This window comes from Sinohyriopsis cumingii, chromosome 15 (genome assembly GCF_028554795.1).
Source record: "Sinohyriopsis cumingii isolate HCF-2022 chromosome 15, ASM2855479v2, whole genome shotgun sequence".
Classification (NCBI taxonomy): domain Eukaryota; kingdom Metazoa; phylum Mollusca; class Bivalvia; order Unionida; family Unionidae; genus Sinohyriopsis; species Sinohyriopsis cumingii.
The window spans coordinates 68,537,639-68,555,164 of NC_142975.1; the positions used below are offsets into that span (position 1 = coordinate 68,537,639).

At 36.4% G+C, this 17,526-nt stretch overlaps 1 protein-coding gene across 1 annotated transcript in view; it reads left to right on the forward strand.

Moving 5' to 3' along the window:
• The window catches only part of LOC149782014 (large subunit GTPase 1 homolog), a 61,957-nt gene that overhangs the window by 27,663 nt on the left and 16,768 nt on the right, over positions 1–17,526 (forward strand). The window contains exons 8-10 of the mRNA XM_089933416.1: positions 2,746–3,402; positions 8,242–8,343; positions 13,920–14,063. Of these exons, the coding sequence (XP_089789542.1) occupies positions 2,746–3,402; positions 8,242–8,343; positions 13,920–14,063 (903 nt within the window). The remainder of the gene's footprint in view (positions 1–2,745; positions 3,403–8,241; positions 8,344–13,919; positions 14,064–17,526) is intronic.

Below are 17,526 nucleotides of genomic sequence, written 5' to 3' on the forward strand. Positions count from 1 at the left end.
CACACCACTCTCAGTCTCATTCCTCCCACCTGCCAAATTGTATTCTTTTCCTCTTTGAAGACAATAGGCTAGCTCCTGTCGCAGTCAGGTATACAATTCCATGGTCCCAGACTTGTTTAGACAGTATGGAAGAGATTATAGTGGCTGGAACAAAGACCTTTCAAACTTGTTTTCCAGTTGCAAAATATCTAGGTCATGCTGCTCATCTTATTTCCAAAATTTAGTATCTTTTTGGCATTGATATAGCTCAACTTGTCCAATTTTGAACTTCTTTCTCACACCTAACTTATGCAGTTATAATTTAAGACTTACTTTCTGAAATCACTAGCTTCATCTTGCAAGTGAGTAAGCAGTTCCTTTCCAATGACCCATTTGTACTAATGACATCATTACGGTTTCATTTCTAAAAACAGGTTATCGTTTATTGGCAGGTAACTAACAAATGGCTGTCCTCTCATCTCAGTGTAGCCTTCAAAGTAGGGGAAACTGCAAAACCTGTTACACATGGGGTCACAGAATATGAACACTTGACAGGCTCATGACTTTCAAGCGTAAAATGTCTCAGTTCAAAACATAGTGGAGTCACCTCCATTCAGCTTTCTCCAGCTTCTGTTTGCATGACATGACCTTAAAAAGGACAGTAGTGCTGAGATTGCATTTTAAGGGAGATTGCCAACGTGGCTTTAAAAATGAAAGTGCTGAAATGGCCTTAAAATGAGAGTGCTGACATGGCCTTGAGAAGGAGAGTGCAGAAATCAGCTTGACATGAAGAATGCTGACATGATCTTAAAAAGGATAGTTATGAAGTGGACCTGAAAAGAATTTTTTTGTTGTCACATTACATTTTTCAGCACAAGATAGCTATACATGGCGGCCAAGGTAACTGGTGAGGGAAGAACCCTGGAAAACCCAGGGAAGAACCACCAATCCATGAGAAGCTACTGGCAGGCTTTCCCACGTACCCATGCTCGCCAAGCCTTGGACTCGAACCCATGCAGACAGAGGTGAGATGGCAGTCATCCGGAATGGTGAGTGCTTTAGACCACTCAGAGCCCCCTTGAAAAGGAGAACGCTGACATGGCATTGAAAAGGAGAATGCTGACATGGCATTGTAAAGGTGAATGCTGACATGGCATTGAAAAGGAGAGTGATGAAATGGCATTGAAAACATGCTGACATGGCCTTGAAAAGGAGAGTGCTGACATGGCCTTGAGAAGGAGAGTGCAGAAATTGGCTTGAAATGAAGAGTGCTGACATGGCCTTGAAAAGGAGAATGCTGACATGGCCTTCCAAAGGTAGATCGGAGTATTAATCCAACCACTGGTATTTACCACACCCTGTTCGTGGCAGTATACTAGCCCAGTGCATAATCCTGCAACCTTTACTGGATTCAGTTGAGAAACATCTGAAATTAAGGCAATAGCCAGGTGTAGATCCCACATGGATTGCCCTTGCATGTGTATAAATATATAATCTTCAATTGTGCAAACCTCATGCTAGAAGATCATTCATTCAGAGTGTATTTATCACAATGCAACATGGGTAGATGTTGTCCTATTCTGTTAATGTGATCGGGTAGTACAGTTGAATGATTTTTTTTATGGATAATGTTTCTCTGAAAATACTTTTCCCGTCACATTTGTTATCAATCCCACCCAGTCTTCCATGCAGATATGAGCATCCTGCTTTAGGATTCGCTCCGGTTCAAACTGGTTACATCCAGATATGGGTGGCCACCTGGTGGGAACACAGGAGTTAATCATGTTTCAGTCTCTTCCCTTCAGCTTTATGATATATAGATAGAAGGACATTTTTTGTCTTTCAGGAAGGGCTGGATTAGAGGCAGCAGAGAGTAATTTCCTAATGTTAATGTGATCAGGTAAGTATTGTCAGAGAAACATAAATTTTCTATAAAGGTCTTTGCTAGTTGAAGTGACATAAAAGCATGGTGTAAGTAAGTTTCCAGACACCTGGCAATAGCCAACTGGATAAAACAAAATGGTGGACAACATCCACTTTCGAAATTAAATGCCAATATTTAATTTATGAGTTACTGTGTGGTTTATTATCAGGAGACATTACCCCTTCGAGAAAGCTATATTTTAATTAACTAATGGTGACATTTGATTCTCTTTGGCGTACTTATTTTGTGGCCAAGTGAGGTAACTAGTACAAATAATGCACTTTTGGTAAAGCATACCAAACAGTGTTAGTTAATAGATTTTTTGTGGCCAAATGAGGTAATTACAATAAATAGTGCACTGTTGGTAGACCATACCAGTCAATATTGTTAGCTAATAGATTCACAATGTACATTAATCATGAAATTGTGTGTTATTCTTTCAGCAGATAAGTTGATGAGGTTATAAGTTTATTGCATATTTGTTTACAGGAGTGTTCAGAATGTTATTACTGACTTGAGCTCCGTGCACTCTGTCGGCTCACTCAAAGTTTGAGACAGTCATAATATTCCATAGATCCTGGTAACATTATTCCAGGGCCACCATGATACCTGCTATAACTGGGCACAATGAAACTCATTCATAATTAACTCAAGCTTTAGCAAATGTCTGGATTGAAGGAAATGCTGATTAAAGCCGGAGAGTTAATATAAATATGTTCCATTTGTATAAAAAAAAAAAACAATAATTGGTCTGAATGAATAGATTTCCATGGTTCCTCTTTTGTACTCAGTAGGAGACATGGTAGGGGTACTTTTAGAAATTGCCTTGTTTTCCTTTCCAGGCTGAACAGTCACCAGAATCTGAACGTATCAGTACTTCAGTGGATGAAGATGATGATAGTGATAATGAAGATGATGATAGTGATAATGAAGATGATGATAGTGATAATGAAGATGATGATACTGATGCTGATGATGAACAAGAAGATAGTACCAATGACACTGTCCTGAAGGATAATGAATCTGAAAATGCAGAAGAAAAGGGCAGTGCTATATATGATCATATGCCAAGACATTCAGGTTGTACAGATACCTCAGACGTCAGTTATGAGAGTGTCCAAGGTAATATTAAGACATTATCTCTTGACCTCACTGGTAGAGAAGAATCTTTATCCCATGCCGCTTCACTGGGAAAAAATGAAAACAAAAGCACTCCATATGATTTGGTTTCAGACAGTGATCCTCACAGAGATCCATGTTCATTTCTGAACACAACCACTGAGGCTGGTGCCTCATTGACACTAGCTGAGGACAGTACAAGGAATGAAGGTACAGCAAATAATTTAATGGACAGTACAAATACAAAACCCTCTGCAAGAGGAAGTAGAGCTTCAGTAAGAAATACAGGAAAAGTCTACAATGGCCCACAACTGTTGGAATTCTTCAAAAAATTACATTCAGGTCCCAAGGTTTATGAAGATGTTCTTACACTAGGAATGGTAAGTACAGGGTTTTCATATAAAATAGTTTTTTTTCAAACTTAAACAAGTGTTTTTCAAGTGAGTATTCCTAGTAGCCGTAACTTTCACTTGGAAGCTGTCAAAGGACCCAGAGAAGGCTTTTGATGGATTATCACCTTTTGTGCTCTAGATTCGTTGAGAAATAAAAGTCAGAGAGAGAGAGGAGAAATTAATGTGATAAGTTCTTTTCTGATCACATTACACCTCTTCCTCGATAACTCATGCACAACGAGGTTCATAAACATAGACCGCACTATGAGCAAGGTGCGAGTTACCAAGGGATCTCCAAAACTTGAAGAAAAAAAATCACTTTGAAATCATGAAAACCTGGAGGGGGGAGTCGTTAGGGAACTGGGCCATTTTATGACTGCATCCTCATTTTACTATCACGTCAATAATAATTTTTAATAATGCACTTTTTCTAATGAAGTTATTTGTTATTCTGTTTAAATAACATTTATTTTCAAAATGTCCAACATATGAAAGATCAATCCAGCTGGTTTCAACAACCTTCATGTGTACGTGAAAAAAATCTGTATATTATGTTGCTGCTTTTTGTTTTCTGGATGAGTCTGGTTCCAGTAATGGTGTTTAATATTATCCTGCCAAATCAGGAGTCCACAGAGCAGGGAACTAGACTAACTGTTGATACACCACCAAACAATATTCCTTTTTTTTTCTCTTAAAAAAAACAAGCGACATTTATTTTGTGAGACAAGCGTCTATGTCAAAACTCAATTTTGTTGTTGTTCAGTTCGTACAGTGTTGATGTCGTGATTTCATTGGAAGTAATAATGAAACTTCTTATCATCCTTGAGGATATCTTTAAGTGTCAGTTCATGAATTCTCTGAAACTCACTTGCCCACAATGGTCCATATCTGTAAAATCAAGCTCTTTAAGTTACGAAGTATTCATTTGGCTTGGCTGTCTTGTTATCTTTGATCACAGTTATGAAAGAGTCAGTTAATTTAAGATAGTTTATGTTACATACACAACAACATTTATAAGTGTTTGATTGATTAAATGATGTGAGTTCACCTGATATATGACCAGGGCCGCTAGATTTGAAGTTTGTAGGATTTTCGTTCCTTTTAACTTTCCTTTTATTCCACCTCCTTTATTTGATTCAAAAGACATAATTAACGTGATAATACATATGAGGCCAGCTTTTAATTCAATGCAACAATACAACAAATACTTCTGGAAGTCAGTTATCAAAACACGGTCGGTACTTGATTAGGTTCTTAGCCAAATGCTTGCGGACATAGCTGTTACGTAGATTGACGCATCTTATGTTTAATTACAAAAGGACACATTGCATTTATGACTATCACACTTAAAAGGAACTAAACGATAGAACTAGAACACAAATTTACTGCCTACACTCAACGTGACATTTTCATTGATTGAAATTTCCTTGTATATCATTAATTGCGGTGTACCTGGAATGTTGTTTGGAAAGAAAATGCAAAACATTTTATGACCTATTGTAAATTTGATATTTCAAAGTGTTGATTAAAATGTTCAGGTCCTATCTACCATTTCGACATTACCAGTTTGATCACAATTTTCTTCAAGTTCAACAAATAGTGATCAATTTTTGGGGCATTTTCTGGTTTTAAAAATGGGATCCACACCTGACCCCACGTTATAAGCGGGTTCACGAGTTATCAGGGTGTGAGTTATCGAGGGAGTGGTGTACTTTGAAGCCTTATCACGCTTCCAGGTAAATGCATCCTTGTTGGACCACTCTACCTAAGTGGTTAGAGCATCTGCCTCAGATGCAGGAGGTCATGGGTCCAAACCCTAGCAGAGTCATACCAAGGACTTATAAAAATATTATTAGAAGCTGCCTTGCTTGGCGTTCAGCATTAAGTGGTTAGTGTTAGGATTGATCGGCCAGGTGTCAGAATAATGTGATTGGGCGGGACATGATGCCCCAGTGCTAGATATCACTATAAACTGCCACACTGCAGAATTGTAGCAATATGACTGAAATTTTTTAAAAACTATGTCAGAAATCCAAATCACACACACACACATATCCTGGTTGAACTTTTGCTCAAACCTAAACTGAATAAAGTAAGTATAAGGGGAGGTAATTATAATGCTCTCTTCAAAGAATTTGTTTCAGTAGATGCTATTTTCATTTTCTGAATGATATAGAACTGGGAAAGACAGATCTTTTATCTTTGCACAATGGCTGGATTAAAAAGTAGAAGGTGTTGAATTCCAAACATGAATACAGTTGGCAAGAATTCTTGGAGAAACATAATGTACAATAAAATTTCCATTTTATGCAAATGCCTCAAGAGCTGCCACATTGCAGACATCATAGTGATATGACTGAAAAATTGTTAAAGCTATGTTAAAAATCCAAAACACATGCACACACACACACAAGTGCCTTTGGAGCTGTCACACATGCTTCAATATTTACTTTTGCCATTAACTAAGATAAAAGTCCAAATTAATACATATATGTCATGATGCACTTTACAATTGTATAATTGACCTAAAGTTCATAACTTGATCACACCTATTTAAAGTTAAGATTTTTCCATCAAACTTTCTGTGTTGAAATTCTTCAAAAAATATGTACCATATATTCTCACTTATAAGTCCAGTCCAACTACAAACTGCATGGACCCTGATCTGCCAGTTCATTATGTGGTGGTAGATCAGGGTCTATGTTGTTTGCAGTTGAATTCGACTTACAAGCATATATATACATATACATATATATACATATATATATATATATATATATATATATATATATATATATATATATATATATATATATATATATATAGTAAACATTCCTTTTAAGGATTATATAGGGAAAGCTAGACAGGTAACTCACTTGCATTTTTTAAACCTTCTAAAAGAAATCATTTTCTAAAGTTTTTAAGCATGAAACTCAATGTCAAGCACTGAGTCTGAAAATTTTGATTTTCTTTAACTTGAATTTGAATGATTTCTGGATTTTCTTTACTTTGATTCCCATACTAGACTAGGTTACTCATTTTAAGCATGTATGTTTACTCAGGTTTGATGGAGCTGGAGTTCATCACTCAGAATATTTACATAATGTGGGGCCAGTTGGAGTTTATTGCTCAGAATGTTTCCATAATGTGGGGCTAATTCAGGTGCAGATTTTGCTCAGAAGGTTTCCATAATGTAAGGCCAGTTGGAATTAATTGTTCAGAATGTTTCCATAATTGGGCAAGTTGGAGTTTATTGATCAGAATGATTCCATAATATGGGGCCAGTTGGGGTTTATTGCTCAGAATGTTCCATAATGTGGGGCTAGTTCAGGTGCAGTTTTTTGCTCAGAAGGTTTCCATAATGTAAGGCCAGTTGGAGTTAATTGTTCAGAATGTTTCCATAATGGGGCCAGTTGGAGTTTATTGCTCAAAATAATTACATAATGTGGGGCCAGTTGGAGTTTATTGCTCAGAATGTTTCTATAATGTGGGGCTAGTTCAGGTGCAGTTTTTTGCTCAGAAGGTTTCCGTAATGTAAGGCCAGTTGGAGTTTATTGCTCAGAATGATTCCATAATGTGGGGCCAGTTGAATTAGAGTCTGTTGCTCAGAATGTTTCCATAATGTGATGCTAGTTTTGTGCAGTTTTTTGCTCAGAAGGTTTCCATAATATAAGGCCAGTTGGAGTTAATTGTTCAGAATGTTTCCATAAGGGGGCCAGTTGGAGTTTATTGCTCAGAATGTTTCCATAATATGGGGCTAGTTCAGGTGCAGTTTTTTACTCAGATGGTTTCCATAATGTAAGGCCAGTTGGAGTTAATTGTTCAGAATGTTTCCATAATGGGGCCATTTGGAGTTTATTGCTCAGAATATTTCCATAATGTGGGGCCAGTTGAATTAGAGTCAATTGCTCCGAATGTTTCCATAATGTGGTGCTAGTTAGGTGCAGTTTTTTGCTCAGAATGTTTCCATAATGTTGGGCCAGTTCAGATGCAGTTTTGTAAAAACAAAATCACATTTAAGGCAGTTCATTGGAATTTTTGTTATGTAATGGCTGATTATGCCAATCAAGAATGGTGTCTGTGTGTAAAGGTTTGGGGCCTGTATGGCACATTGGTAATACACTTGCTTTATACCTTAGTGGTACTATGTTCATTGCTGTGCCTGGAGCATGAGATTGAAGGAACCCAGTATTATTTTATTCTTGCAAAGTTTTACCAGTAAATATTCACTGTGAAGCAGAATACACCCATGTTATTCTTTAAATCAGACTACAGAATGAGGGCCCAAGCATTATGCCTGTTCATAACAATTTTATTTCAGTCAGTGCTGTTCTTAATCATGGTCAATTTTGTCTTTGAATCAAGGTCAATTTTGTCTTTAATCAAGGTCAAAGCTGTCTTAAAATAAAGGTCATCTATGTAGTAAATAGCTGTAATGAGAAGTTGGCCCCTTATGCCACATATAAAAATTACTGCTGCCCTACTTATAAGTGGACTTTTTTTTCCTGATCTGTATACTCAGGTGGCTGTTATGTAGCATTGAATGCTATAGCAGGTGTGATTGTATGTAAGTTTTGTTCAGTACTAATAGTTGCACCATTGATAAAGTACTGTGTAAACACGCTTATATGCCTGATCCAACGGCAATCAGCAGAAGTTTGCTGTAATGTGCCAGTAGATCAGGATCATTATTTGTTCTTTAATACTGACAACAAACTGCAGAGATCAAGATCTGCCAGTGCAGTATGCAGTGGCAAATCTGAGTCTCTGCAGTTGGACTCAACTTGTAAGTAAGTATATATGGTAATATATTGCTTTGTTTATTAGGTTGGTTATCCCAATGTGGGGAAGAGCTCAACAGTCAATGCCATTTTAAAGATGAAGAAAGTGCCTGTATCAGCAACCCCTGGTCGCACAAAACATTTTCAGGTGAGATTGTCATATTTAATGCTTGTTCTATTCTCACATTTGAAAGGAATGTCCAGTTTTTTGCAAAGGGTAACAATTTTTTAGGATAGCTTAAAAACTGGAAGTACAGGTATAGGCTTCTCATTATGAACCTGCAATTACCTAAATTACTGTCTACACAAGTACATACTTCTTATTATTAACCTGACATTGCCTAAATTATTGTCTACACAAGTACAGACTTCTCATTGTCAACCTACCAATGCCTAATTTACTGTCTACACAAGTACAGTCTTCTTATTATTAACCTGCCATTGCCTAAATTATTGTCTACACAAGTACATACTTCTCATTATCAACCTACCAATGCCTAATTTACTGTCTACACAAGTACATACTTCTTATTATCAACCTGCCATTGCCTAAATTATTGTCTACACAAGTACAGACTTCTCATTATCAACCTGCCATTGCCTAAATTACATTCTACACAAGTACAGACTTCTCATTATCAACCTGCCCATCCCCAAATTACTGTCTACACAAGTACAGATTTCTCATTATTAACCTGCCATTGCCTAAATTACTGTCTACACAAGTACAGACTTCTCATTATCAACCTGCCATTGCCTAAATTACTGTCTACACAAGTACAGACTTCTCAATATCAACCTGTCATTGCCTAAATTACATTCTACAGAAGTACAGACTTCTCATTATCAACCTGCCCATGCCTAAATTACTGTCTACACAAGTACAGACTTCTCATTATCAACCTACCAATGCCTAATTTACTGTCTACACAAGTACATACTTCTTATTATCAACCTGCCATTGCCTAAATTATTGTCTACACAAGTACAGACTTCTCATTATCAACCTGCCATTGCCTAAATTACTGTCTACACAAGTACAGACTTCTCATTATCAACCTGCCCATCCCCAAATTACTGTCTACACAAGTACAGATTTCTCATTATTAACCTGCCATTGCCTAAATTACTGTCTACACAAGTACAGACTTCTCATTATGAACCTGCCATTGCCTAAATTACTGTCTACACAAGTACAGACTTCTCAATATCAACCTGCCATTACCTAAATTACATTCTACAGAAGTACAGACTTCTCATTATCAACCTGCCCATGTCTAAATTACTGTCTACACAAGTACAGACTTCCTATTATGAACCTGCCCATGACTAAATTACTGTCTACACAAGTACAGTCTTCTTATTTTGAACCTGCCATTGCCTAAATTACTGTCTACACAAGTACAGACTTCTCATTATGAACCTGTCCATGCCTAAATTACTGTCTACACAAGTACGGACTTCTTATTATCAACCTGCCATTGCATAAATTACTGTCTACACAAGTACAGACTTCTTATTATCAACTTGCCATTGCCTAAATTATTGTCTACACAAGTACAGACTTCTCATTATCAACCTGCCATTGCCTAAATTACTGTCTACACAAGTACAGTCTTCTTATTTTGAACCTGCCACTGCCTAAATTACTGTCTACACAAGTACAGACTTCTCATTATGAACCTGTCCATGCCTAAATTACTGTCTACACAAGTACAGACTTCTCATTATGAACCTGCCATTGCCTAAATTGCTGTCTTCATTTCTAGCTGAGTTGTCATCTTTTCCAGCAATGCAACATTTCTTGTTGTATATTTGCATTGACACTTGTACAAAAGATAATGAAAGGGCTGCACATATGGTTGGTACTCAGATCATAGCTTAAACCGAATAAGTTATTTTCTGATTTGCAAAGTTGTATTGATCATAAAAGCTGATCAAGTATACCCACTCAAATAACACCTTGAGAGAGAGAGAGAGAGAAGCCAGTCCTTGATGAGGCCCCAAATGGATGTGTGTATTTTTGGCTCTACTGGTTATAGACCAGGAAAACTTATGGGATGGTATGTTGTCCATTGTCCATCAATCCATTAGCACAAGTTTGTTATTGTTACTCCTTGTAAACTACTTGGAGGATTGCCATGAAAATTTACAGACACATGGATTATTTTCTCATAAATGAAAATGGTATTGCTCGGAGATAATAGTATGGCCATCACAGCAGCTGTAAAAGGTCTTGCTATCGCTATTCCTTCTGAATAGATGGTGATATTGGCATGGGGTTTTCACGAAAAGATGATGTCTGGTTGGTTTTAAATGAAAAATTGCGCTGGTCTGATGCCATAGCAGCTTTTTTTCAGAATCTTGTTAATACTCCTCACATTGAGTTTTCATCAAAAGACTATCTATGATGTAAACCTTGTTATACTTACTCAGTAAATGGTCATATTGACATGGGGTTTTCACTGTAAGACTTTCTGTAATGTAAACCTTGTTATACTTTACTCGTTTAATGGTCACATTAACATGGGGTTTTCACTATAAGACTTTTTATGTCTAGTTTGTTCTAAACAGAAATGGTGCTAATTGGATGTCAAATATGACCACCATTGTGGCCATCTTGAAAATCTTGCTATCACTCATCCTTCTAACTGAAAAGTACTTTTGCTATGTGGTTTTCACGCAAAGATTTATTGTCATGTATTGTTGGTACTAAATAAAAATGGCACCCATTGCTCATACAAATTGGCCACAACAGTGGCTGTCTTGAAAGTCTTGTTGTTATTATTAGTTGCATTAACATTGGGTTGTACTAAATTACCTGTTATGATGTCTGTTTGGTCATAAGTTAAAATTTGTCACTGCTGCAACATTCATTATGGCCACTACAGTGGCCATCTTAAAAATCATTACTACTTGTCTTGTATAAATGGCGATATCAGAATGGGGTTTTCACTGAAAGACTTTTTATAATGTCTGGTTGGTCCTAAATGAAAATGGTACTGATCTGAAGTCCAGTATGGCTGCCACAACAGCTATTTTGAAACTCTTTTTATTTTGTCACTTCTTCTGACCAAAAGATAACGCCTTAGGATTTTATCAGAAGACTTCTTATTATGTCAGGTTGCACATCCAGCATAGCAGTCACAGTGGCCATCTTGGAAATCTTATGAGTGAACAGTTGAATGAACATGCGTGTTTTTAGCTCTAGAGGTCATAGACCAGGACAGCTTATGGGATCCTATGTTTTCTATTCATTTGTTAGCACAAGTTTGTTGCTGCTACCTCCCCTGAACTAATTGGAGGATTGCCATGAAACTTTACTCACTAAGTTCTTGTAGGTCTTACACGAAAATAGTGCTGTCCAGACTTCTATATGGTCACCACAGTGGCCATCTTGAAAATTTGATCACTACTTGCCTCAGTGGATGGTCATATCGAAATGGCATTTTCAGTAAAAGACTTCTTGTGATTTCTAGTTGGTCTAAAGTAATAATGGTGCCACTGGTATATCCAATATGTCCAACACATTAACCATCTTGAAAATCTTGTTGATGCTGCTCCTCCTGAATGAGAACTTCCATGGGTTTTTCACCGGAAGACTTTTTCACTGGAAGACTTTTTCACTGGAAGACTTCTTATGATCCCTAGTTAATCTTATATGAAAATGGTGCTGCTTGAAGATCCAAAATGGCTGCCACAATAGCCATGCTGACAATCTTGTTATTGCTACTCCTTATGAATGGATGGTAATATCAGTGTAGAGTTTTTACTAAAAGACTTCTTATAATGTCTGGTTGGTCCTAAATGAGAATTGTGCAGTGCAGACATCCCTGATGGGATCCACAGCGGCTATCTTGACAACTTTGTTGTCACTACTTCACTTGAATGAATGACGATATTAGCATGGGGTTTTCACTGCAAGACATCTTGTGCTGATCTGACTTTCAATACAGCCACTACAGTAACCATCTTGAAAATCTTGTTATTACTACTTCTCCTAGATGGCTGCTTATTTCGACATTGTGTATTCACCAAAATACTTATTATGATGTCTAATTCCCCTAAATAGAAATGTGCCAATATGTTTTCCATGATGGCCACAATGGCAATCTTGAAAATGTTTTTATCATCAGTCCTTCAAAATGAAATGTCCTATCAGTATGGGATTTCCACCATAAGACTTTTAGTCCTAAATGAAAATGGTGCCAATCTGACATCTGTGTTAGATAAATGGACAGGTTGAAAATTCTCTTGGTCAACTCAAAATGATAACTGAAAATTTCTGGTGTTGAGTAGTAATTCACAGAATTTAGAGCTTGAATGAAAAAGATGTTCTGTTGAGAATTTTGCCAGCTTTGTTCATTGAAAGTCCACAGATTCTGCTGGAAATTTATCTTCCATTTGTTTTGATCAAGTTCATACAATACTAATTACCACTTAGCAGACTGCTCCCAATAATTACTTACAGCTGGTATTAAAATCATCATAGAATAAATTGCAGTGAAAGAATCTTTCTCATGCTTGAACTTGGGTTGTTAACCCTGTCACCTTGTATATTTCTATTACTTCATCAGTTAAATAAGAAATATGATATACAAATATCATTCTTAATCAGTTGTACATTGAAAACTGTCAGTATGTTATGGCAAAGCAGGCTGTATACAGGCCTTTATATGGGGCTCTCTACAGTGTCTATAAGGCTCTTTATAAAAAAATGGATATTAGATAGTCATTTAGGTGCTGTACAAATCTAGTCCAACTTAAAGTATAGCCGTTTTTATTCAGTTCGTTATACAAGTCATTCAGTGCTTGAATTACTAGGTAGACATGGTAAAAAATAATTAGGTTAGTTCCATTTAGAGACATGTAACTCAGAAATGGAGATTTGATATGCATAGAAATATTGAAGTCCATAACATGTACACAAACATGTACTGTACAGCTGTGACCTTTTTCCGTTCATTTATTTAACTGATCATGAAGATTTTAATTTAATCTTGTATATACTCACTCGTAAGTCAAGTCCAACTACAAACTGCAGAGACCCGAATGCTGTCCCATAATGTGCCAGCAGATCTGGGCCTATGCATTTTGTTAAGAGCAATCAGTAGGACAAGGAATTTAGACCCTGACCCGCCAGTGCATGAACCAGTCAGATCACAGTCGTTGTTGTTTGCAGTTGGACTTAACAAGACAAACATTTTATACATTAGTTGCATGTGGAGTTATTGGCATTGACCTATTATAGGAAGATGAAAGTTAATTGATAAAAATGTCATAAAGTGGGAATTTTCGTATTCGTATTGTTGTATTGCCTTGGTCAGTTATTGTGGTTTTTGTCGGATTGTATTGGTCCTGATATTACATCTGGCTGATACAACCATACTTGGGCCAGTATGAATTATCTTGGACCTATAACAAGGCCATTGCTAAAACGCCCATTTAAATACAATAATATTTCTGGTTATTAATAGAACAAGAAGAAGTTCTTACAATGGCAAGATAATATTGTATATCACTTTTCTCTTTGTCCCCTTGCATATGAATTGGCTTTATTATTTGATGAATGGGCTAAAATACATATCAAGAAATAAATGCAAGTCTTCTATGGTTCTGGACAAAAGACATTAGGATGCTATAACCATCTACTTAAGATTGGATTCATACATTTAAAAAAAATTATTCTTTCACAGTCTTTAATCTCTCTTATTTTTATTGCAGACCTTGTATGTGGACCAATCAATGATGTTGTGTGATTGTCCAGGGTTGGTGTTTCCATCCTTTGCTGTTACGAAGGCAGACCTCGTCATTAATGGAGTTTTGTCTATTGACCAGATGAGAGAACATGTTCCTCCTGTGTCTCTTGTATCCTTACTAAGTTTAACATCTTGGGTTAGCATGGGTCTACTCTGACCATGTCATTGTTGTAATTGTAATTTTCAGATTCTGCAATTTCACAATTCAGGGTAAAAATACAATTTGGTTGGGGGTGGGTGGGTAAATGGCACTTTTAACATATTATTGGTTATATTTTGGTAAGGAAAGGGGAGCTAAATGCTTTTCTCAGGGACACACCAAGGGAGTCATCTCAGATTGGTGTGGGTAGGTATGGAACCCGGTGTAAAAAGAAAATCACTGAACAAACTTTTAAGCTCCTATGCAATGGTGCATGGTTTAAATAGATTCAATCTGTATGGTTAACTTAGGGATGAATTAACACATCACCAAGCCATGTCAGTCAGACTTCAACATAGCCTTTTGGACTTCTTTCAGATACGATATTAGCATTGGTGCCAGGCATTATGAAAGTACAGTCGCTCTTAAAGCTTGTCAGATAACCAGGTCTTGTGTCGATTAGCTAACTCATTGTCATTATATATATATTTTTCAAATAGTTGTAGCTTCTACATTTTTTAATCATGTTTTGTGAAATGATTTGTATTTACTCAAAATTATTAAGTACTAATTCCTTTTGTAAATAATTGTTGGAATAAAATATTTTTGTGTTGTTTAATATGGGATGCTAATTATTAGACATGGTTATCTGACATGCTATACTAATTAGTAGACATGATGATCTGACATGCAATAATAATTAATTGACATAATTATCAGACATGCTGCACTAATTAATAGACATGGTTATCTGAGTTACTAATTAGTAGACATGGTTAACTGAGATGCTTTTCTAATTAGTAGACATAATTATCTGACATGCTGTACTAATAATTAGACAGTTATCTGACATGCTGTACTAATTAGTAGACATGGTTAGATGACATGCTATACTAATTGTTACACATGGTTATCAGACATGCTGTACTAATTAGTAGACATGGTTAGATGACATGCTATACTAATTTGTTACACATGGTTATCAGACATGCTGTACTAATTAGTAGACACGGTTATTGAACATGCTGTACTAATTAGTATACATGGTTATCTGACATGCTGTACTAATTAGTAGACATGGTTATATGACATGCTATACTAGTTAGTAGACTTGGTCATCTGAATGCTATACTAATTAGTTGACATGGTTATCTGACATGCTGTACTAATCAGTAGACATGGTTATTGGACATGCTATACTAATGAGTAGACATGGTTATTGGACATGCGGTACTGATTAGTAGACATGGTTATCTGACGTGATGTACTAATTAGTAGACATGGTTTTTGGATATGTTATACTAATGAGTAAGCATGGTAATTGGATATGCTATACTAATTAGTAGACATGGTTATTGGATATGCTATACTAATTAGTAGACATGGTTTTTGGGCATGCTGTACTAATTAGTAGACATGGTTTTTGGGCATGCTGTACTAATTAGTAGACATGGTTATCTGACATGCTGTACTAATTAGTAGACATGATTATTGGACATGCTGTACTAATTAGTAGACATGATTATTGGACATGCTGTACTAATTAGTAGATATGGTTATTGGACATGCTGTACTAATTAATAGACATGATTATTGGACATGCTGTACTAATTAGTAGACATGGCTATTGGATATGCTATACTAATTAGTAGTCATGGTTATCTGACATGCTGTACTGTTAGTAGACATCATAGACATGGTTATCTCAGCTCTGGTGATAGGTCATTTCTGCTTCGATCTTTAGGTATATCCTGAATACAGTATTTGATACTGACATATATTCATGTTGAGTTTGAGATAAATATTTAATCTCTGTCATGTAGAATGAAGATCATTAGGACCCTGTATCCATAGCTGCCAACCCTCACGATTTTGACATGAATTTCATGACTTTTTCACAGATTCACACCGCATGCAAAAAAGTCACACATTCCCCAATTCTCAATTATTTTAAATCTTTAACAAAATAACCGATTTCCCGTTAAGTGCTAGACATGATATCTGCTAATGGCAGTTGCCAAAACGGTCCTGTACTGCCATTCGTGATATTAGTAGAACTATAGCTGATTGATAACATTGGCGTGGTAGCATTTTAGCATATTTTAATCTATATGTATAAGAGTAGTTTTACAAATACTTCTCAAAGAAACTGGGGCCTAACCAGAATTTTGCTCAGCGCATGTGCCACCAGCACTGATTTAAATTACTGTTCGGCATCACATCTTGAAAATGTCTTTGCCACCAAGGAAAAAGAAATGTATTGCACAAAAAGTGAAGTTTAGTTTGGAATATACCAAAATGGGCTGTGCATTCAGCCCTCAAACATCGATATATATCATGCTTTTTAGCATTCAGCATGGTTGCAGAGACGATGTGAGGAATCACATTGGTAGCAAAAAAGCACATTGAGGTTGGGAAAATTAAGAACTCGCGGCAGATTTCAGCTCTGGAATATTTTAAGCCATTGATGGAAGACCTGCAAGCTACTGACACTGAAGCATTGTGCGTGAGCTTTCTTGTTGAACACAATCTACCTTTATCAGCTGGAGACCATGCTAAACATTTGTTCCGACAAATATTCCCAGACTCTAAGATCACTTCACGAATTCATGTCAAAATTCACTCATTTTTATCCCTATTTTCACTAATTGTGAACCTGGAGGGTTGACAGCTATGCTGTTTCAAGAGTGATGGATAGACTGACAGACAAACTGGGTGACTCAATATAGGCTTCTGAAATAATCATCTTTTCTCTCTGTCCATCAGTCTGTCTGCCTGTCCATCAATCTGTCTGCCTGTGCCCCTCTCTCCATCTATTTATACCTTTTGTAACTTTATGTTTACTTATTAAAAGGTGTTGAATTTGCTCATTTAGTCTGCACTGTGATATTGCTCCTCGTGTAAGCTGTTGGGGGGAGGATTTTTTGTACTTTTATCAAAGAACCTCAAATGCATGTTTTTTAAAAAAAATCCTCAGATATTAGCAGGCATTCAGAATATACCCTCCGGTCTCTTCCATATCTCATTACCATTAAGAGCATTCAATTAAATGTGGAAAAAGATCCTTGCAACCCAGTTTGTGTATAAAATGGCTTAAGCCACAGATGCATCAACAATGCATATTTGTTGGTATTAGGAAACAGAAGGTTGAAATTAGAGCACAGAATTCAACTTACAGCATTGTTCAAAATTCTGGTAAAAGAAGTTATAGTGACCTAGTTTTGAGGTATGAAATGCTTTCATTTTGAGATGCACTATTGTTTTAAGTTTGGTACCATCATGTGAAGAGGTGTTGATATTCCTACCCATACATAACTGTAACCAATTTTATTGAATAAGTTTTATTCTATGTAAGTTACAATAACAACCACTTTCTCAGTGGTGAAATTTTTTAATGCTGTTAATCAGTCTGTCACAATGCACCCAGTATGTC